We start from the raw sequence: 26000 nt of genomic DNA on the forward strand, positions 1-26000 counted from the left end.
TTCTTTTATTTTTTACCAAAAAATTATTTGTTATATTTATATGGCTTATAGGTTAATTGAAGAAAAAGTGAGAGTGATGATACTTGGGAGGATTAGTGGGTAGGTGTTGTTTGATGAATTGAACAGGAGTCTAAAAAGAAAGAGGAATGATAAAGCTATTTTTATAACTATTTTATGATAATTTTGTGACAAGTATTTTTCTTATACATATATTATGTTTTTACTTTTTTTCTTTTTATTGTTTTGGTTTTCCTGTTAATATTTACTTTTCTTTGAAAATGTTCTGGACCGATTAGAAGACCAACCGTATGTTGATACGTGGTCGAACTTAAACTGTCATAAGGCTCCGCGCCTGAAAAAGAACTCCAGCTTGAATGTACCGTACACCACATGAGCGCGCCCCCATACGAGGATCGGCCTACATGTGTCCTCCTCTGTTCCTAATCACACGCTGTATAAAGTAAATATAAAATAGTAGTTTTAAAATTATCACAAATTTTTTTTTTTTTTATGGTGGTCGGAGTTTGAACTATGAACCTTGCATATATTATGCATTGTCCTACCAATTGAGCAAAGTTCACGAGGATTATCAGAAAATAATTATATATGTGTCGTTTCTCCAAAAAGGAAAGTGAGAATTGAATAATGAGACTATCAACATTGGAAAAGGGATGAAAAGTAGTGAGAATGAGAAATAGAAGGTGGTTGTTTGTGGTGGAGGTTGAGTCATTTGGAAGAAGAGAAAGAAAGAGTTGAATGAATGTGTTGTGTTGTGTTGCTGTAGTGTAGAGACGTATCAATGCATGTGTGGTAAGGTCAGAGTCAGATACATTGCTTTTTTGTTGTCTTTGTTTGATTTGAAATGTGGTGTGGAAAGTGGACGCGTCAAACATTTTTATACACCCCCGACATAAAATAATTTTTCTAAAGTTCAAAATAATTAAATGAAATCCATGTTTATAGAGAGCTTTACATTTACTTTTCAAAGAAACAAAAGGGAACTACAAGGTTTAGTTTATTATCACTATCTTTTGTATCAAGGTATTGGTGTCTTGGAATTAGGACTACGGTTTAGTTTATTACAACTATCTTTTGTATCAAGGTATAGTTGTCTTAGAATTAGGATACAATGCACATTCTTTCAAATCGATAGAGTATATCATTCAACATCGTAAATGTAAAGGAGGAATCTGTGAACAAACTCACAACATCCGAGTTAATAGTATATAGCAATATAATGTCTACAAAAATATATAATAAAATTAAATGGTCGGAATACCCATGCTTCCGGATCTGCAACATTGACACCCAAATTTTTGATTGAATAGTCGATCTTTCAATATGAATAATGAACACCGCAACAAGACAGAAAATCAAACAACGCCGCACAAGACGACGAACAACACACCACCATAATCAGATGACGAAATCACGAAGAAAAACTTAAATCTATGTGAAAAATTACTTATTTAGATTGAAATATAGAGAAAAAGATGAAAGATGAGTGATTTCAGGTCAAAAACTGACTCAAAACCACCCCTCAACGAAGAAACTAGAAGAGAAAATTTAAAGAGAAAAAACTTCGAGTAGGCTTATTGGAGATAATGAAATAACAAAATAGATATAGCCATATAGGGGTAAAAAAACATTTTATAGACCATATTTTAATCTTAAAAATTGGTATACGTAGAATAACTTTTAAATTTTTGAGTGTCAAGATTGATCTATGTAGGAATTTGAACTCTAATGAATTGGTATATACATAAATTTAGACTCTTGAACACTTTAAAGACCCTCAAAATTTGGAATGTATTGCTCGGGCCGTTAAATATTTCTATTTGACATTTTTGGAGAATTTGGACCTCAAAATATTGATGCTCTATGTTTTTTTTAAGGAATATTGATGCTCTATGTTGTAACCCAACTTGCACATGAGGATAACCGACACTAATTTAGTGATTAAAAGATATAGTTTGTACTTGTGGGTTTGAGTCATGTTAATGTATTTTGAAGACAGATAAATGTAATTTTTTTTTGTAAGTCTACATGAATTCTAAGGTCTTTCTTCTTTTGAGATGATGCATCAAACTCATAGCCGTTTTTTTTTTATTATCATGTGTTGCAACTGTGAAGACTAATCACAATTCACTCTTGTCTTGTAAGATTCAAATAAACGGATTTTTTTTAATAAAATATTTAGCGTTGTTGAATGTCCATACTCAGGTCCAAACTTGAAATGTGTGATATATACAAAGGTTGAGATTCGTACCCTGAATCCTCACTTATTCATTTTAAAGTTGAAACTTTAACCACAATGCTACTTGACAATTTTTTTTATATACTTGTAAAAAGAGTACCATAACAATTTATATGTAAATATAAATAAATCCTACTATCTCATAAGTATAGTTAAGAATTTTACGATGGTAAAATGTTGCGGAAATGTGTAATATATGCAGGTTTGAACCTCCAATTCTCACCCTTTTTGCATTTAGTACGTGTAAACTTCGTCAATTATTTTTTTTAAAAAAAAAAGGTTAAATTGCATTTTTGGTCCCTTAACTATTTAAGTAGTATTGCTTTGGTCCCTTAATTAAAATTCGATTTATTTTGGTCCTTTAACTTCTATCTGTTACACATTTTGGTCATTTCCGTTAGTTTTAATTCAAAAAGGTTAGGTTTTCTTCATCTTCTTCTCCTCTTTTTCATCTTCATATCATCTCCGTCAAGCTTCAACAACAAAAATCCTAGAAAAATTTCAAAAGAAAATGAAGAAAACCTAACGTTTTTGAATTAAAACTAACGGAAAGGACCAAAATGTGTAACGAAGAGAAGTTAAGGGACCAAAATAAATCGAATTTTAATTAAGGGATCAAAGTGATACTACCTAAATAGTTAATGCACCAAAAATATAATTTAGCCTAAAAAAAAAAACAAAGATCTTACTTATAATTAAAATTTATTTGATTGGAAACTAATTTTCTTTACCATAACTTGTCTCTTCTTTAGTGAAAAAAATTGTCTCCTTCGTGATATTTGAGTCACCGCCTCAACAATTGTATACTAATTTAACGACAACAAATTATTATATCTCAATCATTAGATTAATTCAGCAATCAAGTTGCATTTGATGAATAAAATAATAGACTTTATACTATCTGCGTCTCACAATCTCACACTACCACATCCTTACTTTCTATAAGAACTACATTAATTCTGTATCATTCTTCCGGGTCCATGGATCTATTGATTCATGCATAAGCTTACATGGTTGAAAGTGTCACGAAGAAAAAGGGCCATACGGTCCCTTACCATATGCTCAAATGCCATGAAACCCGCTAATATATTAATGAAAAGGAGAAAAATACAAAAATGAGTGTTGAATTGTGTTGTCTTTTTCTTTAATTGTTACAAAACAGGACACAAAGATAAATTGAGAAAAGAGCAACATAGGCAATTATCCTAGTTCACCCTGCAAGTCGAGGCTAGTCAAACCCTCTTCCATTTTTCAAGAGATTTTTCACAATAATCACACAAGATTACCATTACTTAGACACACAAGTCTAAGATTTCCATGTCTCACCTTGATGACTTCTACAATCAGAGTTTACAGATAAATTTGATTGATGTTTACACTTTGATACTTAGAGAGTGGTAAACTAACTTAAAGCTCAATAGACTTCTAACCATGAAAAATTTTAAGATTGAAAGTTTGTAAGAATTTTTTTAAGTGTTTATGCGCTATAAAATTTATCAGAGTTTTGGTACAATTAAGTTTCATGAAGTCTCTTATGTTTTTCAAATACTCAAAGTCCTTAAATAGTATAAGAGGATAGAGTTGTTGTTTGAAGAAGTGTCAACACATAAATCTTCCTTGAGAAGCTTTGATCAGGTTTGAAAGTTTTGTCTCTAATGGATAATTCAATTGAATAGTAATAGAGGTTTTCTATGATTCTTTTGGAATGATATGTTGTATTCTCTATGCATTTGAAAAACTTTGTTTGTTTCTGCACATGGTCAGAAGAAGACAAACAATACTGCATAACTTGGAATGCGACGTCTCTTCAAAAAAAGAAAAAACTAGTCAGGGTCCATCAGAGTGTTGACCAATGACATGTCCATTAGAGCTAGTTCATCAAAGTTTGTTTCCATCAGAGTCTGCGTCCATCAGAGCATTCAAGGCTTAATGCATCTTCTGATCAGAGCTTTAAATTTTGTTTACCTTTCTTGGGTTCATTGCTTCACCATCAGAGCTTCTTTTTGAGTATCAAATGCATTCAATTGTGTTTAGAGCTTGGTATTTCAGAACCAACAAGTTGACTTCAGAATCAAAATTTAATTCAATGGTCCTGCAGACTTGAACACATTGTTATCTTCAAAACCTTAAGAGACATTGTTTTAAAACTCCCTTTAGTTCAACAATTAATTTAACTGTTTAGGAGGAACACTGCCATCATCATATGTTACAATAGGATGTAAATTTGAATAAACATAATGAACAACAATAAAGAAGAAGGTGCTGAGTGTACACATCGGAAGAGCATATAAGCACAATGATTAACCTTTGTCCGTGCAAAATAAATCAAACTCTTCCAATCTTTACTATGAAGTAAAATGTAGATTTCATTGAGAAAAATGATCAAAGAAGTATACGTGGTATGATCTTTCCTAGAAAAATGGTCTCAAAGACAACGTCCTTAAGATCTAAGTCACAGGAAAGACAATTACTATTGCATTGTCAAAGGTTCAAAATTGAGTGAAAGACATAATGAGACTGAATGATGAGGTTTTACCCATGTTACCTTCTCTCAACACCAGAAACTATTTCGAGGAATGAGGGGAAGGACACAATATGAAATGGAGTTGTGTACAAAATGACCTTGTAAATTGATCATGACGAGGATAGGAAGTTGATGCCCAATTTAGGGCGCCAAAATCCCACTACCAAGGGGTTACACATTGTACGCCACGATGTTTGGCTAATAGGCAACTATTTTAACATAGATATTCTCTTCATATATTGCAATTAACACATCCAACAATAAAACAAACTTATTCTCACAATTTATCCCATTTTCACAATTTATCACTTTAGCTTTTGCTTTCATTTATACATTGTTTTAGTGTGGCACAAAAACTAAAAAACAACCATATCTAACGTTTGACTAGAGTTTTTATGGAACCCACAAGTGGAGGAAAAAGTTCCTCCCTCAACGTTAATTGTTTAAAACAAGGGAATCCAAGTTGAGAAACACTACTAAAAAAATAAAAATTAGTGAGGGAAAACATGAAATCCCTATCTAATTTTGTCACTAAATTTTGCGACCAAAGAATTTGTGAGGGATTTTATTTTTTCCGTCCCTAATTTTGCTTTTCCTAGTAGTGAAAACTCAGCCTACCTCGACTAATTTCATCTTCCATCAACAACTCATAAATCAAAGGCTAAATTTCACTAGAGGTCCTTTAAGTTATTTAATTGTAACAAATTGGTCCTTTAAGTTTATTTTTGTTCCACTTATGTCCTTTAAGTTAATTAATTGTAACAAGTTTGTCTTTTAAGTTTTTTCATACCATTTAGGTCCTTTAAGTTATTTAATTGTAACTTTTAAGTTTCGAATAACTTAAATTTTTAAGGTCTGAAATCCCCAAATTATTATGTTTAAATAACTTAAATGACCTAATTATGTAATAAAAAAAACTTGAAGGACTAATCTGTTACAATTAAATAACTCAAATGACATATGATGTAATTTAGCCCAAATTAAACTCTCAAATTATACACATATTGAGTTCAACTCATTTATTGAAATGGATCAATTGTCCGACTCATTTTATTTTAGGCTAAATTGCATTTTTGGTCCCTTAACTATTTAAGAGATCAAAATAATCAAATTTTAATTAAGGGGCCAAAGCGATACTACCTAAATAGTTAAGGGACTAAAAATTCAATTTAGCCTTTATTTTAACTTGTCTAATCAACTCTCAAACTATTTGTGATGTTGGCTCATTATCGATCCTAATTAATTAAATATATGAACGAGAATCACTCTTAATAAAGTTTAATTTACAACTTGAATAAATTCGTAAATAAAAGCAACTTGTTTTTTTTTTTTTAAAAAGGCTAAAATGAAATTTATATTACCAAATCAAAGTGTTCTCCCTAGTACAAGGTGTACCATGAAAGAAACAGAGTCACAAACATATGTAGAGAGAAAAACAAAAAAAATCGAAACAAGAAAAACAAAGAAAACAACTTTAACCAATGCCAACATAGTGAACGAACTAAGTCACCAAGGATGGTAATTGAAGGAGAGATTTGCAATTTTCGCCTTCAACCACACAAAAGAAAGTGACTTAATGTTATTAACTATCTGATGTGTCGAACAAACTTTGCCATTGAATATCCTGTTGTTTCTTTCTTTTCATATTTTCCACATCGTAGCATACCATATTAAGTGCATAATGGAATGCCGCACCTTAGAACAGATACCACCAACATAACCAAATTGATTGAGATGATCTGCGGGTACAATAGGGAGGACCGAGCAGACACCCAACCAACAGTGAATGAAGTGTGTCAGAATTCCCCAAAACAATCACAATGTAAAAATAAATGGGGGGAAGTTTCCACCGAACCACAACCACCAACGCACAAACGAGCATCAGAAGCTATAACTCCACGACGAAACAAGTTGTCCTTAGTTGACAACCTGTCACGGAACAAACGCCAAGTGAAGAGAACCACCTTCAGAGGAACATCCTTATGCCAAAGAAACTTCGAAGAAACCGGAGTGACTGGATGATGCTGATGAACAAAACCCACTTGGGTTGGTCTGGTGGTATTGGCTTGGGACCTGGGAGTGTGCTCCTCCTCGAGGTCTCAGGTTCGATTCTCTCGGATGCCAATTTAGGTGAGCTAATTTAGCTTCTTAAAAAAAAAAAGGACTTTATAAGCACTCTGAACAGTTAAATCCTTACTCGATTCCAAGTTCCAAAGCCACCCGTCCTCTCTGTCAACCTGTAAAGTCACATTTTGAAATAATAAACATAATTCCCTCACCATCTTACGCCAAAGAGTCGGGAAGCCCATCTTACGCATCACCTCATCCAGATATCCCACAATCTACAGAGTCATAGGCTTTCTCAAAACCCACTTTAAAAAGATGCAACTCTTTCCGCTGTTTACGAGCTTCATCTACAATCTCATTCGCCACCAAAATACCATCAAGAATCTGGCGACCTTTAATGAAAGCAGACTGAGAATCAGAAATAAATGCAACTTGTAATATTGTAAGTTTAAAGATTCATTTAATAAAAATTGAAATAATATTTATCAATAAAATTGTATTTAAGAAATAATTCATATTATTCATACTAATTTATGAATTTTGAGCTCTTCTTTGAATCAAAACCAATTGTCTTTTTTGAATTTTAACACAAAAGATGTAAGAAAATTAACATGGAATTTTTTTTTTGTTTTTTTGAGAAACATGGAATTTAAATGTTATATATATTTAATGCATTTTTGTTTTTGTCTAAAAATTAATGAGTGTGACTAGGATGTGCAGTGCAAAATGACAAACAAATAGAATACAAATGCTAAATGACATAGACATATATCCAAAGAATTTGAGGACTGAATGCGATCTATGCTCCAGCCATAAATAGGTTGGTAATTTGGTATATATATATGTTGAATTTTATCTTCATCTATATTCTTTCTTATTGGGGTTTAAGTTCAAAATTTCTTTGTCGATATTTTTTTTAGAGGTAATTTATCTATATGTTAAATGTATATTTCATTATGTATCATCATTGATATTGATAGTTTTCCTGGTCTTATATGGGTAAGTTTTCCCTTATCTAGATTTCAATCTATAAAAGTATGTGAATGTATAATGATTCGTCACAATAATCCTTTAATATATTAAAATTTTAAAATAGTCATGATTGTGTACTCTTGTTAGTTAAAATTAGGGGTGTTTATGATGCGGTTTGATTCGGTTTTGAGCATAAAAGTCATCCAAACCGAGGGATAAAAAAACATGATGTTTAGTTTGGTTCGGTTGATTTTTAAAAAGTCATCCAAACCAAACCAAACCAAACCAATGCGGTTTGGATTGATTCGATTTGTGCGGTTTATCGCGGGATAAAAAATATTACATTAACTCTAAAATTGCCAACTTGTTACAAAATAAACATAGGACATGTTATTTTGTTGTTTATATGATAAATTATTAGGTAAAACTTATATCAAAATAATTAAAATTAAGAAGAAACATATGAATGAAACAAATTATTGGGAAGAAAAGGAAACAAATTCATCACTAGAAATGAATTAAAAGAGATCGAAAGGAATTAGAATCGAACCTGATGGTGCAACAATGGAAAAATCGAATCAAAAGAGATTATTCTTGGGCTATGTAATTGGGCTAGTACATGTTTAAGTAATATTCATTATTCTTGCGGTTTGGTTTGGTTCGGTTCGGTTGCTGAGATGCAAACCGCAAACCGAACCAAACCGCGCGGTTCAGTGCAAAAGTAATCTGAACCAATTAGCGGTTTCGGTTTGGATTGATTTGGTTTGCGGTTTTTCTATTGAGTTGGTTTGGTTTTGAACACCCCTAGTTAAAAGAGTTTATGATGCAAAAGTAATCTCTCAATACTCACAATAACTCTTTTTATATAGAGACTGAAATGATAATATGTAAATACTTATAAGGACTAATATAACAATAAATAAGTATACTGAAGGGACTAATATGATAATATTAAAGAAACATTTCAACATCAGAAATTATTTTGACTAACGAAATGCACAATCAGATAATATTTTAAAATTTTGATACATTGATGTTACTATTATACCTACTATCAAAGTGACTACTATCCTTATAATATTTTAAAATTTTGATATGATGTGACTATTATGACTACTATCAAAGTGACTATTATTCTTATATTAAGTAAATGAAGGTATATTTGAGTGAACTAAATATTCTCCACATATAATTGTAGAAATTAATCATTTTAATTTGACAGGTCTTTAGTCCCTTTTGAACAAGAAAAAAAAAAAGAAATACAACAGGTGACAAAGTTGTTTCTCAAAAGTTTTTAATGCCAATTCATTCTCAAAGTTTAAATTCAATTTTAAACATCTAATTTTTTCTTTGGTTACATTTTTGTACATCTAATTGAATTCGAAGAAATATGAATCATCTTATTTAAACTCTCTAAAGTAAATAACATATGATATAGAAAATAAAAATTAAATATATCTTAAGTATTTATTTTTCGAGTGAACAAATAGTTTCACACTAAAAAGTATAAAATATATAGAAATGATACACGAATAATCATTTTGTAACAACTTTCTTTTTCATACTCAAATTGTATTTTTATATTCTCTCTCTACTATTTTGATTTTTATGTCAATATTCATATTCTTTGTATATTTTAACAAACATTTGCAAACCATTTGGAAACCAAAAGAAAACATTTGGAAATAAAATTCACATTTATGTCAATATTCATATTCTTTGTATATTTTAACAAACATTTGCAAACCATTTGGAAACCAAAAGAAAACATTTGGAAATAAAATTCACATTTATGCCCCTAAAAAAACAGACTCAAACATACAACTTGCTAAAGGCATCCATTTCAATCCACCAGCAACTGGCATGTTATTCTGAACTACCTACTCTTCTTCCCCATTCCCATTCTTATTGCCTTTTCTTTCATCCATTCATTTACCAACATGTCACATCAACTCTAGACAAACATCATCGTCAAAAACCCTTACACATTAATTAGGCACCGTCACTCATTAATTAAGTCATAACCTTGGCTTTTTCTGGTTTTCTCTATGCCATGTTAGCTTGTTTTATCATGAACACTAGTCTAAGGGATAATTTACGCCCTATATGTAACCAAAAAAAGAGTGTATATATATATATATATATATATATATATATATATATATATATATATATATATATATACTTTTTATTATTTTTATATACATAAATAATTCATCGAAGCAATCAGTCTCTGTTGTTACAACCTAATAGTTTTAAGGGTTAAGGGTACTTTACCCCCTAGTAATATAGGTCATTTTTGGTTTTCCCCCTGTAAAATATTTTTTTTGTGTAATTTTTTTTTTGGAATACCCCCTAATAGGCCATAAAAAAACGACTTTATTTATTTATTTTTTTTGCAGAATTTTTCATTTTTTTATGATCTATTAGGGGGGTATTCCAAAAAAAGTAATATTTTACAGGGGGTAAATAAAAAAAAATATTTTACAGGGGAGAAAATAAAAAATGACCTATATTACAGGGGATAAAACACCATTAACCCTAGTTTTGATTGTGACGATATATTATATAGTATTTTGAATTTAAAGCTAGACCATACATTCTCTCTCCTTGTGTGTATGTGTTAGCCACTTGACCTATAGAAACAAAATATAAAAGTACATTATTTTGTCCAGATAGATATAAAGGTAATTACTTTTTTCACTTTATAGATTTTTTTATGCGTCTTATTTTTTTTCTTTTTAAAATAATTTATTCAGATTATATAATCCGAAACATATTGATAGAAGTTTTCAGATTATATAATTCGAAAATATGCTTTGTTCATATTTAGTACATTGTTTTCACTACGTAATTAAATATGACAAACAACATAAAATAAATGTAAATAGACAAAAATGTAAAGAGATAAAAAGATGATACAAATTCTTATTTTATTAAAATATAAATATTTTCGTTCATAGTATATTTACAATAAAATTGAAGCTTATTATAAAAAATTTTCAAACATCTAATGCTAATTTATTAAACCTAAAACTAAACCTGCAACACAAGAAGATTCAGGGGGAAGTTGAAGAAGATGGAGGGGAAAGGAAGGCTGGGGGTACACTTTGCTTCCTTTCTAAGGCAAATGAGACTTTGATGGTCAACCTGACACCTAGACAAAGAATTCTTAACCCCTGGCAGATGGTGCTTCTTTGCAGCGTGACACCATCCCCATTAACCGTTCATACAATCCCTAAAATTCTAGAATAGCCTTTTTATATGAAAGGTCAACGATGGAAACACATTGTAGAAGAAAGGAGGACGAAAGACTGTGAAATTATGGAATGAGAAATTGTGAAGGATTGAAGAGTATTTATTGAGAATTTTTTTGAAGAATGACTTACATAGTGTAACAAATCATAAATATGGTCAAAAGATGTGTTCAAAGAATCTGACCAGCCATTAAAATTGGTAAAACCCAAAGAAAAACGTGATCCATGAGTAACTATTGCTGAGCAAATAATCGTCCAACATACTAGGGTTGTTCATATTATACAATTCGAAATAGTTCCAGATACTTTTAAATAATAAAATTCGAACCACTTCAATAACGTGTTAGACTCGTACTTTATGGGGTGACAGAAATTTCGGATTATACAATCCATACATGTTTAGTACATGATTTTTTTATGTGGTCCTAATTGCACCGACGGTTTATGTGGCCCACGACGCACATAAACATCTATAAATTAGTGTGCCTATTAAGCAGTAAACCACAACAACAAAATCGTGGACATTTCTGTCATTGATCCGAACACCAAGCTAGTTGCAATTTACTACCACGGGGGAAACCTCCTCATTTGTTTAAGATTCACACTGATGTCACACTATCCGGGTTAAAGGAACAGTTGAATCAAATCAACCGTCAACTCAACCATAGAGACACAAGGAGAGTGGACAGTGTTGATTATTGACGTTCATTGACCAACTCAACTGGAATTGTGCGGTTAAGCTGGATGAAGCTCACGAACAACAGCGATGCGAAAACCATGTTATCGATTTGGTTAGTACAGTACTAAAAGACCGATCAAATTGGATGCTTCATTGGTCAAATCTATTGAAGAAATTGTTGAATTATGTCTCTGATGTATTTGAAATTTTTATATTTAATTCAAGTCACTGAAATTAAACTCCAAGTGTTAAAACTCTTTTTTTTTAGGATGCAAGTCATGCTCAGATTATGTAATCCGAACCAATTCAACACAATTTTTTTCTGTGGTCCAAATTGCATCGACAATTTCTGCGGTACACGACACACATAAACTTATATTAATTAGTGTGCTCCGTTTTCATTTGTTGCAAAACACAACCAAAGACTATGAAAAATCATCCAAAAGATATGAACACCAAGTGGTTGCTGTGAGCTAGATCTTGTTACTTCGACAATAGAAATTTGTCAGTTGACAAGGCAACAAGATATAAATCAAAACAATCATCTTGAAACACATTGTCTTTCATCATTATGTTGCAGATTTGATTACGAAGAGTTTGTTGTGAACTTGATCCAGTTGACCAGCAGATATACGCATGTCGGTTTCCAGACCAGTTAGATCAAGTACAAAAACACCTCTTTGAGCACCTTCTTTTTCATCATCACTTATGTTATTATGTTGTTTATGCTGTTGAATTATGTTTTGTACCTGTTTTTGTCCAATGCCATTCATTGAAAACCCTTCAAAAACTTAATTTAAACATAATTTGGGACTATTTGGATTATAAAATCCGAAAGGTTTTAGAAAGTTTCAGATTATATAATCCGAAACCTCCCAGACTGTGTGGATTGTGGCGTAACACCCAAGGTTTGAACGGTTTGTGGTGTATTTAATGCATTTTTGGTTTATTTATGCATTGTAAACATATCCTTTGACTGTAGTTACAGTCTAGGATATGTTTATAGCTATAAATAGCCTTGCATGGTTCAACATATTCATTCATTCTTCATTTCTCATACTTTCTTACATTTTCCTTCTCGTTTTTTAGTTAGGAGTGTTTATGATATCATGATCACTTCTGACCGCACATACAATCTTAACTACATAAATTATAATTTCCGTCTCTCAATGTTTTTTTCCGTCTTCAATTCCGTCTCTATTAGAGACAAACATGATTTTGTCTCTAAATTCTGTCGGTATTTCAACTTTTTCTAGCCGTGCTTGAAATTGCTTTGCAATTTATGCAGATAATATACGACGGTCAGAAGAAATTTTTGATATCAATTACAACACAATTTATTTATATTGTTAAAACTCCTATCAATCTGTTTCAGATTATAGAATCTGAACAAAGGGGTATTTTCAAGAAAAAAATAGGACGCTCAAGAATAGAATAGATGAAAAAAATAATAGTCTAATTATTAGTAGTACATTTTTTTTTTCAAAAAATAAACTACATTTGTTTTGTGCGAACGTTGCTATTTGCATCCTCCAGTTTTTTTTAACACACCCGTATTCCATTTTCTTCAATACTATGGTCAATATTAAATAATATTCAAATTAGGAGATAACTGTGTGTTCAGTTAATGGTCAATGGATCGTAACACTTTATTATATTCATTATTCATCTATCGAGTATAATAACCACATATTTAAACTATGTTAACTATCTAATTTTTTTTTGAAATTTGATGTCGAAATTGTACAACTCTACTTCAAGTACCAAATTATATAAGTAAGACTCATAAACAAGAAAAAAAATAATACAAAAGAGAATTTTATCAAATAGGAGATGTGGATTAATGTTGACTTGTGAAGAAATAAAAACACAGAGAAGAAGCTGCATGGAAACAAAACTATAGATTTTGCATTATAGGACAAAGACCCGGCAACACTAAAAGGGAGGGATTAAGAAAACCATTGGAATGCGCTTTAAGTGGAATTAATTCAACTTATTTAAGGCAAAGAAATAGTCAAAAAATAATTTATAATATTATTTTTTCCCAAATATTCACACACCTAATTTAACTTATTGTTAGTTAACTATTGCTACACTCAGGCCTTCTTTCTTGTGCTTGAGTGGCTTGCAAAATAGAATTACTAATAGCCTTCCAATGCCATTTTCTAAATCAAGCAAATTTTGGGAAATAAATAAAAGAAACATCAAGTAGCAATTAGTATTAACTTTTTCTCATATGGTTATTGAATCCTCATTAGAGTTGGCACTTATGACTGTTCCCTAAATATATCCACTTTGATTTTGTTTAGTGTTTCTCACTTGAATTGATTGTTTAAGAAAAAATATCAAAAAGTTAGGGGAAAATGGCAGGTGGAGCATTTGCAGATGGTAGCACCCTCAAGAGGGCTCATCTTTATGAGCATAAGATAACTGGTTATCTCATATTTTCTTGCATTATTGGAGCACTTGGTGGGGCTCTATTTGGATATGATCTTGGTGTTTCAGGTGAGTTCAACTTAATTGTTCATCTCCTTATTATAAAAAACCAATACAAATTTTGATTTTGCCATTTATAGGTATAGGGAATCATTTTCAAAGAGAAATTGAAGAGTTTATATAACCTTAATTGATGATTATGCACATATTAGACCTGTGTACGTATTTTATCCCAAGTTAAATATAACTCAACTTTTTTTTCCCCTTTCAAGTGAACCCATTAGGGAAATTTTAGGAAGTAATTTGAAAATCAATTTTTATTTTTTATTGTATTAACCATTCATTTTTCAAAGGAACACACTCTTGATAATTTAATGTTCAGTCGGGAATAAATAAAGTTTGACAAAAGATTGTTTTAGTTGAAATTAAAATTTGAGTTCTCTTGAACTATTATTCGTGAACTAAGGGTATGAAAGTATTGCTTGATGTTCACAGGTGGTGTTACTTCCATGGATGATTTCCTCGTAGAATTCTTCCCACATGTGTATGCGAGGAAGCATGAAAAACTTCAAGAAACAGATTATTGTAAATATGATGATCAAATATTGACACTATTTACTTCATCTCTCTACTTTGCGGCTCTTGTGTCCACATTTGGCGCTTCAAGTCTAACAAAAAACAAAGGAAGGAGAGCAAGTATCTTAGTTGGTTCTGTAAGCTTCTTTTGTGGAGCTATTATCAACGCAGCTGCCAAGAATATAGCAATGTTGATCATTGGACGTATTCTTCTTGGAATTGGTATTGGATTTGGAAACCAAGTAAGTTTAATTTTAGAGTTTAATAACTACAGACTACTGGATTTTTCTTCCCACTAATTTTACTTGCATAGCATGATTTTTCTAATTATTACGGTGCAGGCTGTTCCTCTATATCTTTCAGAAATGGCACCAGCAAAAATTAGAGGAGCAGTGAACCAACTCTTCCAATTAACAACATGTTTAGGAATTTTGATTGCTAACCTTGTGAATTATGGTACTGAGAAAATTCACCCTTGGGGATGGAGATTATCCCTAGGTTTAGCAACAGTTCCAGCAATATTCATGTTCATTGGAGGCATTTTTTGTCCAGAAACACCAAACAGTCTCGTTGAACAAGGCCGAATGGATGAAGGAAGAGTAGTGTTGGAAAAGATTAGAGGAACCAGAAATGTTGATGCTGAATTTGATGATCTTATTGAGGCTAGCAGAGAAGCAAAATCTATTAAGAATCCATTTCAGAATCTCCTTTTGAGAAAGAATAGACCTCAATTCATCATTGGTGCAATTTGTATTCCAGCATTTCAACAACTTACTGGAAACAACTCTATTCTATTCTATGCTCCTGTTATTTTCCAAACAATTGGATTTGGCTCTGGTGCATCTCTATATTCATCTGTTATTACAAGTGTTGCTCTTGTTCTTGCTACACTCATCTCAATGGCTTTGGTTGACAAGTTTGGTAGGAGAGCTTTCTTTTTGGAAGCTGGTACTGAAATGATAATATGCATGGTAATTACATCTTTCATATATATTATTAAGAGTCATGCTAATTAAGTTGCTATCTTCTGCGTCCCTTTATGCACAAGTTAAAGATCTAAAAAAAGAATTAAAACATAAATTTTGTATTGTATAAATAAGTTTTTAAGCTTTGTGGATATAGAATGCATAATTTCCAAACTTAGGTTTCTACATATCTGGATTCGTAGGCACAAGTTAGCATTTCCCTATTATTAACCTACTTTAAATAAACTTTTCTAAAAATACTAGTTGCTTGGATTGACATGTTTTAGCTTATCTACTCACATAAACACTTGAAGAATGTTTGGAAGAGTTTATAAAAGCAACTAATGTTATATTCATAAGTTATTTTCCAGCTTATTTCCATAAGCTCATTAAGGATAGCTTATGAAAAAAACTTATTTCTTTATGAAAACAGTTTGACTTTATTGTTATAGAAATAATTTATAAATAAGCATTTATGCGATAAACACTTCTGCTATAAGTGTTTGCTGTTTATGCAAGGAGAGCCTGAAATGAAAAATAAAACATGACTGATATACACCACTCTTTTTGTTGCTAATTTGAGAATATTTTTTGGTTGTTTTGAATTTGCAGGTTGCCACAGCTATAGTTTTGGCTACTTGTTTTGGAGATGGAAAACAACTTTCATTTGGAGTTGCAATCTTTCTAGTTTTAGTGATTTTCTTATTTGTTTTGGCATATGGAAGATCTTGGGGTCCCTTAGGGTGGTTGGTTCCTAGTGAACTCTTTCCATTAGAGATAAGGTCATCTGCACAAAGTGTTGTGGTGTGTGTCAACATGATCTTCACCGCCATTGTCGCACAGTTCTTCCTTGTGTCACTTTGCCACCTTAAATACGGAATCTTCTTGCTTTTTGGTGGATTGATTGTCCTTATGAGCTGCTTTGTCTACTTCCTATTGCCAGAAACCAAGCAAGTTCCAATTGAAGAGATTTATCTTCTGTTTGAGAATCATTGGTTTTGGAAGAATATTGTCAAAGACGAAAACAAGGGGTCTGAAACACAAGCATAAGTCGAAGTCTCGAATGTTGTTCATTCTGAATTTGTTTTTTCAAAGACAAATAAATGTTAGCGGTTAATAAAGTTAGGGGATGGGAAATTTTGTACGTAGGAAGGATCAAATCATGTACCTCCATAGTCAATACTAGGCCACCTTCAGAGACTTTTTGCTTATGATTTTATGAAGAGTTTTACAATTTTCTTCATGTGTTGATACATTTTAATTTCATTCTTAAGGACTTCAATCTTACGGTTCTTTTAGAACAACAACAATTACTTGAAAATCCATTTAACTAATTCCCAATGATGCTTACCCGATTTGGACATAAACTTGCGAACTTGACTTACAACTTATGCCAAATCTAGTCTAGTGCAGACCATAACATACATCAAACAACCAATAACACTGACATAAGGAACCTTTGACATATACTTAACTTCTGCATCTATCTTTGGACACTAATCCAATGAGAGCTTCAAGTGATTCGCTAGTGGAGTACTCATGGCCTTCAAATTGCCCTTGTCAAATCTATCTAACTCCTTTTCAACATAGTTTTTCTAAGAGGGCCATAACTTTCTAGCACTCATATCCCTATGAATTTTCATACTAAGAATATTCTTAGCAACACCCAAGTCCTTCATGTCAAACTTCTTTCCTTCCCAGCAAGATTTAAAGGAGTTTTAATAAGCATTTAAAAACAATTTATAGGAGTTTTAGATGATTTGCTCATGGTTTTGAGGGATATTATGTAATGTTTTGAATTAAATTTTTGTTATTATATATCTTCCACAACCAGACAATTCCATAGGTGTGCACATATAAATATGCATTCATAACTTGATGTTTTAAGGCAAAGGAAAGCTATTGGAGCATCAAATAGGATTCTCACACCTCCTCAATTTTTTTTTAGAGTATGTTTTGTTTTACGTTGGTTATGCATTTTGATATACCATGAGTAATTAAACACCTTTTGATATATTATGGTTCTAAGATAAAACTCTATTTATTTGTTGAAATTCATTAAAAATATTTATTTATTTAGTGTTATATTTAATTTCCATACGTTTCGCACTTGGTTCTATGACGGACTAGGAAGTGACACTTGTGCAAGTGTAAGTCCCTGCCTTGGGTGTGAGCGTAAGTCCCCACTTTGGTTGTCCTAGTGGTGTTGGCTTGAGACCTTGGAGTGTGATCCTCCTTAAAGTCTCATGTTCGATTCTCCTTGGTGCCAATTTGGGTGGATTAGTTAAGCTTATTAAAAAAAAAGTCCACATTCGAGAAGCAATCTGACATTCTGACGCCTCCTGCATCCGTGCAAGGATAAGTCCCTTAAATAGAGATTGGGGAGCATTATGATATTATGGAGTCAATTGCATGTGGTAGTGTAAGTCCATACTCTAGGAATCATACTCATGTTTGATGCATCCTACAACTGTGCACCTACATTTCCCTTGATTGATGGGGAGCAACATGAGTGGAGGGTTGAGACTCTTCATTCTACAAGGTTAACCTCCATTTAATAGTAATTAGGTCACAATTGATAGTAACTTGCATTAATCGAACAAAGAAAGTAAATGAGATTCGAAGAATCCTAATCGCTGCTAAAATATTGAATCAACCCAATTTGTTCACTTTTTGTACAATCAAACAAATTTTGCAAACTCTACCCAACACTACGACATTTGTTGTCTCTAGAAACACTTTTTAGGCAACATGTAAAAATCGATTCCTATTTGGCAACGTTTTATGGCTGTTGCCAGAAATTGTGCTATGTAAAAATCATTTTGTTTTTTGAATGGTATGTGTTTATGTTTTATCAAAACATGCATCAGTTTATTAGAATAATATCAGAGTTTTTATGAGATCAACAATCGTGGTATGCTTTCTTTGTTGTGTGTATTTTGGATCTATGAACTAAAGTGTGAAGGAACATGGTAATGATGACATGGATAGAAATTGACTGCAAATTTTTCTACATAACCTGTAGTATTTCAGTTGGGTATAGGACCTTACGAGTTTGTAAAATCAGTGTATGTGCAGCTGCAAGGGATTGAAGATTGGCAATATGGGAGGATTTAAGCGATATACTTGTGTTATCTTTATGCTCTTTGTGGATTTTTAATGTGGTGTTGGTGTTTGACAATTTTGTATAAAGTTGCATAGAAATTCAAATGCACTTTTACTGTGTTAGTTTGAGCTACGTTGTTCGTTAATTATAACCTTTCAGAAACTTACCTTTTGAGTTAACTGGTGTGTTGTTGTTGATATGTGATGGTTGAATTTTGTATCTTGTTCCTCATCATAATCTTTTATTTATATGTGTTGTTTAAGCAACTTTGAGATAACTCATCATGAAATTATTTGTGTTTAACAAGCACCTTGTAAAGCTTAAATTGACAAGAATGAAATTTTTTTAAAAAAAAAGTTAAAAGTCATCAAGCAACGACTGAAATGCTGCGAACTGTGTTTATATTTTTATTTTTTATAGGATTAATAGGTGTTTACCCCCCCTGTAATATAGGTTATTTCTGGTTTTCCCCCTGTAAAATATTTTTTTTGATTTACCCCATGTAAAATATTTTTGTTTTGATTTACCCCCCTAATAGGCCAAATAGAAATGAAAATTTCTTTAAAAAAAAATAAAATTGGTTTTTGTTTGGCCTATTAGGGGGGTAAATCAAAACAAAAATATTTTACAGGGGGTAAATAAAAAAAATACTTTACAGGGGGAAAACCAGAAATGATCTATATTACAGGGGATAAAGATCTTAGGCAACATTTACTAACTGTTCCCAAATATGACAACAATAAGAAACTGTCACCCTTAAGTTCTCTGGAAAAGCATCCCCCCTCTTCCATGCCTTTAAGCCACGCTTAAGTGTGCCTTAAAGAGTGAGATAAACGTTGACAAAGACAATAGGCAACACTCACATAGAAGACGGGTGAAAACGATTCCCTATTCTTTTCAGCAACACTTTTCTGAGTTTTGTCAACTTCTAAATTTTTGTTGGTGAGGCTAAAAGTTGTAGTGCAATTTACTATTTTTTATAATAAGTTTAGTAAATTGTCAATTTGAAAAACAATAATTTCTTTGAAGACCATATCTTACAACTCTATTACTTGAACTATTTGGTACACTTGTTAAATTTGTCATCATAGTACCACTCATTAATTAAGTCATAATCTTGACATTTACTTGTTTCATTCATTCCATGTTGGTATGTTTTATCATCAACACTAATCCTTGATATAATTTTCTCCATAATATATTTTTTTTATTATTACATGCACAAAGCTTAAAAAACAATTATGAGATTAGTTGCATAGAGTTAAATAATCATATCTATAAAATTGACCCGATATATAACAAATTGACTACCTTTGCAATATGCATCCCCCATTTTTTTCTAATACATCTATTTTCCTTTGTCATCCATGTTGTGGTCAATGTTCAAACTTGAAATAATTATTAATTGTGTTCACTTAATGGTGAGTGAGTAAATTGTTCTCAATTTAATGATCCTTCTTTTTTATGTTCCTTCTTTTTCCACTATTGATATGTACCTAAATGAAGCTACTATGTACTCTATTGTCTACATTTCAGTGATAACGTGTAATTAAAAAAAAAGATAACTATTTCCTTCCTACAAACTTATTAAAGAAAACAGTTCATACTAAAAGCTATAAAAACTCATTTTCTAACAAGCAATTTTTGGTATGTATCACACGCCACAAACTACTATTATCATATTTTTTTATGAATTTAATAATTTTTTAAAAATATATTTTTGCCCGCGCAACGGGCGGGTCTAAATTTAGTTAACTATAAAATATAATAACTACATATTTAAACTTTGTTAACATAAATATTTTTGTCAAAATTTGATTTCGAAATAATGCAATCCAAATACCAAAATATATAAGACTCACATGAAAGAAAATTAACTCCAAGAGACTTTTATGAAATAGGAGATGCGGATTAATGTTGACTTGTGAAGAAATAAAAAAAAAACAGAGAAAATAAATAGAAAAGAAGATGCATGGAGACAAAATTATGGATTTTTCATAAAGATATCTAGAAAAAATAGGACAAAGACCCGGCAACACAAAAAAGATTCAGAAAACCAATGGATTCAACTTTTTTTTTTGGTGGTGACCAATGGATTCAACTTATTTAAGGCAAAGAATTAGTCAAAATAAATTTATAATTTTTTTTTCCCAAATATTCACACACCTAATTTAGTTTATTCTTAGTTAACTGTTGCTACACTCAGGCCTTCTTTCTTGTGCTTGAGTGGCTTGCAAAATAGAATTATTAATAGCCTTCCAATGCCATTTGCTAAATCAAGCAAATTTTGGGGAATAAATAAAAGAAAACCAAGTAGCACATAGTATTAACTTTGTCTCTTATAGTTTTTAAATCCTCATTAGAGGTGGCACTCATGACTGTTCTCTAAATATCCACTTTGATTTTGTTTAACAACATAGTTTGAAAATATTTCAACAAGATAGTGTTTCTCAATTGAATTGATTGTTTAGGAAAACATTTCAAAAAGTTAGGGAAAAATGGCAGGTGGAGCATTTGCAGATGGTAGCACCCTCAAGAGGGCTCATCTTTATGAGCATAAGATAACTGGTTATCTCATATTTTCTTGCATTATTGGAGCACTTGGTGGGGCTCTATTTGGATATGATCTTGGTGTTTCAGGTGAGTTCAACTTAATTGTTAATCTCCTTATTATAAAAAACCAATACAAATTTTGATTTTGCCATTTATAGGAATAGGGAATCATTTTCAAAGAGAAATTGAACAGTTTATATAACCTTAATTGATGATTATGCACATATTAGACCTGTGTACGTATTTTATCCCAAGTTAAATATAACTCAACTTTTTTTTCCCCTTTCAAATGAACCCCTTAGGGAAATTTTAGGAAGTAATTTGAAAATCAATTTTTTATTTTTTATTGTATTAACCACACTTTTCAAAGGAACACACTCTTGATAATTTAATGTTCAGTCGGGAATAAATAAAGTTTGACAAAAGATTGTTTTAGTTGAAATTAAAATTTGAGTTCTCTTGAACTATTATTCGTAAACTAAGGGTATGAAAGTATTGCTTGATGTTCACAGGTGGTGTTACTTCCATGGATGATTTCCTCGTAGAATTCTTCCCACATGTGTATGCGAGGAAGCATGAAAAACTTCAAGAAACAGATTATTGTAAATATGATGATCAAATATTGACACTATTTACTTCATCTCTCTACTTTGCGGCTCTTGTGTCCACATTTGGCGCTTCAAGTCTAACAAAAAACAAAGGAAGGAGAGCAAGTATCTTAGTTGGTTCTGTAAGCTTCTTTTGTGGAGCTATTATCAATGCAGCTGCCAAGAATATAGCAATGTTGATCATTGGACGTATTCTTCTTGGAATTGGTATTGGATTTGGAAACCAAGTAAGTTCAATTTTAGAGTTTAATAACTACAGACTACTGGATTTTTCTTCCCACTAATTTTACTTGCATAGCATGATTTTTCTAATTATTACGGTGCAGGCTGTTCCTCTATATCTTTCAGAAATGGCACCAGCAAAAATTAGAGGAGCAGTGAACCAACTCTTCCAGTTAACAACATGTTTAGGAATTTTGATTGCTAACCTTGTGAATTATGGTACTGAGAAAATTCACCCTTGGGGATGGAGATTATCCCTAGGTTTAGCAACAGTTCCAGCAATATTCATGTTCATTGGAGGCATTTTTTGTCCAGAAACACCAAACAGTCTCGTTGAACAAGGCCGAATGGATGAAGGAAGAGTAGTGTTGGAAAAGATTAGAGGAACCAGAAATGTTGATGCTGAATTTGATGATCTTATTGAGGCTAGCAGAGAAGCAAAATCTATTAAGAATCCATTTCAGAATCTCCTTTTGAGAAAGAATAGACCTCAATTCATCATTGGTGCAATTTGTATTCCAGCATTTCAACAACTTACTGGAAACAACTCTATTCTATTCTATGCTCCTGTTATTTTCCAAACAATTGGATTTGGCTCTGGGGCATCTCTATATTCATCTGTTATTACAAGTGTTGCTCTTGTTCTTGCTACACTCATCTCAATGGCTTTGGTTGACAAGTTCGGTAGGAGAGCTTTCTTTTTGGAAGCTGGTACTGAAATGATAATATGCATGGTAATTACATCCTTCATATATATTACTAAGAGTCATGCTAAGTTGCTATTTTCTGCGTGCCTTTAGGGCACAAGTTAAGGATTTTAGAAAAGAATTAAAACATAAATTTTGTAGCGAAAAAAAATAAGTTTTTATGCTTTTGAGACATTGAATGCACAATTTCCAAAATTATGTTTCTACATTAGGTTTCTTAACTTGTTCCTTAAGGCACAAGTTAAAATTTCTCTAATTTTAACCTACTTTAGATGAACTATTCTAAGAATACTAGTTGTTTGTACGGACATGTTTTAGCTTATCTTTTTTTCCATAAACTCTTGAAGACTGTTTGGAAGAGCTTATATAAATAATTTATGACACTTTCATAAGTTATTTTCAGTTTGACTCTATTTTATCTTTTGTTACACACCACTCTTTTGTTGCTAATTTGAGGATTTTTTTGGTGGTTGTGAAATTTGCAGGTTGCCACAGCTATAGTTTTGGCTACTTGTTTTGGAGATGGAAAACAACTTTCATTTGGAGTTGCAATCTTTCTAGTTTTAGTGATTTTCTTATTTGTTTTGGCATATGGAAGATCTTGGGGTCCCTTAGGGTGGTTGGTTCCTAGTGAACTATTTCCATTAGAGATAAGGTCATCTGCACAAAGTGTTGTGGTGTGCGTCAACATGATCTTCACCGCCATTGTCGCACAGTTCTTCCTTGTGTCACTTTGCCACCTTAAATACGGAATCTTCTTGCTTTTTGGTGGATTGATTGTCCTTATGAGCTGCTTTGTCTACTTCCTATTGCCAGAAACCAAGCAAGTTCCAATTGAAGAGATTTATCTTCTGTTTGAGAATCATTGGTTTTGGAAGAATATTGTAAAAGATGAAAACAAGGGGTCCGAGACACAAGCATAAGCTAAAATCTCGAACGTTGTTCCTTCTGAATTTGTTTTTTTATAGGAAAATAAATGTTAGTGGTTAATAAAAATAGGGGATGGGAAATTTTGTAAGCAACAAGTATCAAATCTTGTACCTCCATATTCGGAGACAGCTTTTTCCTTATGATTTTATGAAGAGTTTTGCAGTTTTCTTCATGTGTTGATACTGTTTTCATTGCTTTTGAGTTTAATCTTACGATTCCAAGATCAATCTATACTGGTTTAGTCTATCTTGCTAAGCAAGAAACAATTATGAAAATAAGTATGACATTCAAACAATATTTTAAATTTATTTCAATACGAATCTCAAAAGAGCTTGATTAACCACTAAATTTAGAATAATAACACTAACATAATCTTTATAATTCATGATGATAACATGCAACTCAAGTCTCAAAATTCACTGCCACCCCTAAAAAAAAAAAAAAACTCAAAAAGCAATAGAACGAAAACCATCCAGTGTTTCTAACTAACCTTAAGCATGCTTGCATTGGTGTATGATGGGATATGTATTAATTTCAAACTGCACTTCTTCATGCCTGAACAGATTGCTAATATTTGAGAGCAGGGTTAAATTTCATGAAATTAACGGTTGTATTCAAATTATCGATGACCTGAGAAATGAATCACTCTCTATTGTAAACCATCCAACTGTTGTACCATGTGACGTGCTATTTATGCAACCTTATTCTACACCTTTATGCATGCAAGTCCTTGTCCTCAGTTCACAATGGTAAATGTGGCCATCGCCATGAAACCTTTATATTCAGTAAATTTTCATAATTTTGGTGGCCTGAGATAAATGTTTTGCAAGACTTATCATTTAAAGTTCGTCATGTTGATCAATTTTTGTTTCACTTGGCTTTTTGGAGATTTCTTTTTTGACAAATCGACATTTTAGAGGTTGTTTGTCATAGTTTATTTTTGAATTGATTTTTTTTTAATTTTGGTTTCCTCAGACTACAAGTCCGAAAGACTAATCCCACAGTGTGACTCAATTAATGCTAGAGCAAAGTCATGTATTAAAGACTTATTGTTGGCACATGAAAATTTCGAACTTGACACGAAGCATGTTCGTATGTTCCAAGCCAATAAAGTTTTTTTTTTTTTCTTAACTATTGCATATATAATTAAAAAAAAAAAATCTAACCTTTTTTTTGTCATAAAAAGAAAACCTTTTTTTTTTTTGTTTTAGAAAACAATTTAAAGGAGAATCCGGTGATTGAAAAGATTTTTTATTTTTTTAAAGAGAGCGAGAAAATAAATATCAAAATATAGACATATTATTTGAACAAATACCCTAATATAAATCTTAATATTACAATCTTATTCTTGTGGTGCCCTACTTCTACCTAAGACTTCACAGCCCTAATTCTATACGGAAGTGAGAACTGTTCATGTCTGCACCTCACTCCATTGCAAGCTTCGAAGGTTAGTTGTTTTCTGATTTTCGATTCTTAAATAGTAAATCAAGATTTTGCATCCATTAGCTTGTGTCCGTCGTTACCATCTTTTTATTATCGGAAAAAATGCACAATTGGTTTGCCTATCCATTAACTTATTTTAGGTTTTTTTCTTCTTCTTCAGGTTTTCAAGCTCCAATGGATATACATCCAATTAACAATCGGTGTCCTCTCAACAACCCATCTTCACTGCTGATGTTCATGCCGAACGAACTCATAGCTGAAATCCTTTCTTTTCTTAGCGTGAAGACCATCACACAATTCAAGTGCGTAAGCAAATCATGGAACTCGCTCATCTCCGATCCAACTTTTGTCAAAATGCACTTTAAGAAGTCGTCACAAAACCCTCGCCTCATACTACCAATTCTGGAAGATCCTATGAAGGATGACCATTGTCAGGTTGTATCCTCACCGGTGCATCGTATACTCGAGAATCTATCAATCACTGTTGCCGGTGACACTTACAACAGTTTAAAGGATGACCATTGTCAGGTTGTATCCTTACCGGTGCATCGTATACTCGATAATCTTTCAATAGCTGTTGCCGCTGACACTTACCACAGTTTGAAGGATAACCATTTTCAGGTTGTTGGTTCCTGCAACGGATTGCTCTGCTTGCTTTTCAATTCCCTCTCAGCTACACATTCTAACTATTGGTTTTG

General features: G+C 32.0%; 2 protein-coding genes across 2 annotated transcripts; both read left to right on the plus strand.

Annotated features, from left to right (window-relative positions):
• The first annotated feature begins 13888 nt into the window (after nt 1-13888).
• Nucleotides 13889-16926, plus strand: LOC25496940 (sugar transport protein 14). Its single transcript, XM_013597689.3, has 4 exons — nt 13889-14261; nt 14688-15010; nt 15110-15739; nt 16346-16926. The coding sequence occupies exons 1-4, from the start codon at nt 14120-14122 to the stop codon at nt 16781-16783; spliced, it is 1533 nt and encodes a 510-aa protein (XP_013453143.1). The 5' UTR covers nt 13889-14119; the 3' UTR covers nt 16784-16926.
• Nucleotides 16927-21337: 4411 nt separating this feature from the next.
• LOC11439996 (sugar transport protein 14) lies at nt 21338-23852 on the plus strand. Its single transcript, XM_003620519.4, has 4 exons — nt 21338-21479; nt 21905-22227; nt 22327-22956; nt 23415-23852. The coding sequence occupies exons 1-4, from the start codon at nt 21338-21340 to the stop codon at nt 23850-23852; spliced, it is 1533 nt and encodes a 510-aa protein (XP_003620567.1).
• The last annotated feature ends 2148 nt before the right edge of the window (nt 23853-26000 follow it).

Source organism: Medicago truncatula, chromosome 6, assembly GCF_003473485.1.
Source record: "Medicago truncatula cultivar Jemalong A17 chromosome 6, MtrunA17r5.0-ANR, whole genome shotgun sequence".
NCBI lineage: Eukaryota > Viridiplantae > Streptophyta > Magnoliopsida > Fabales > Fabaceae > Medicago > Medicago truncatula.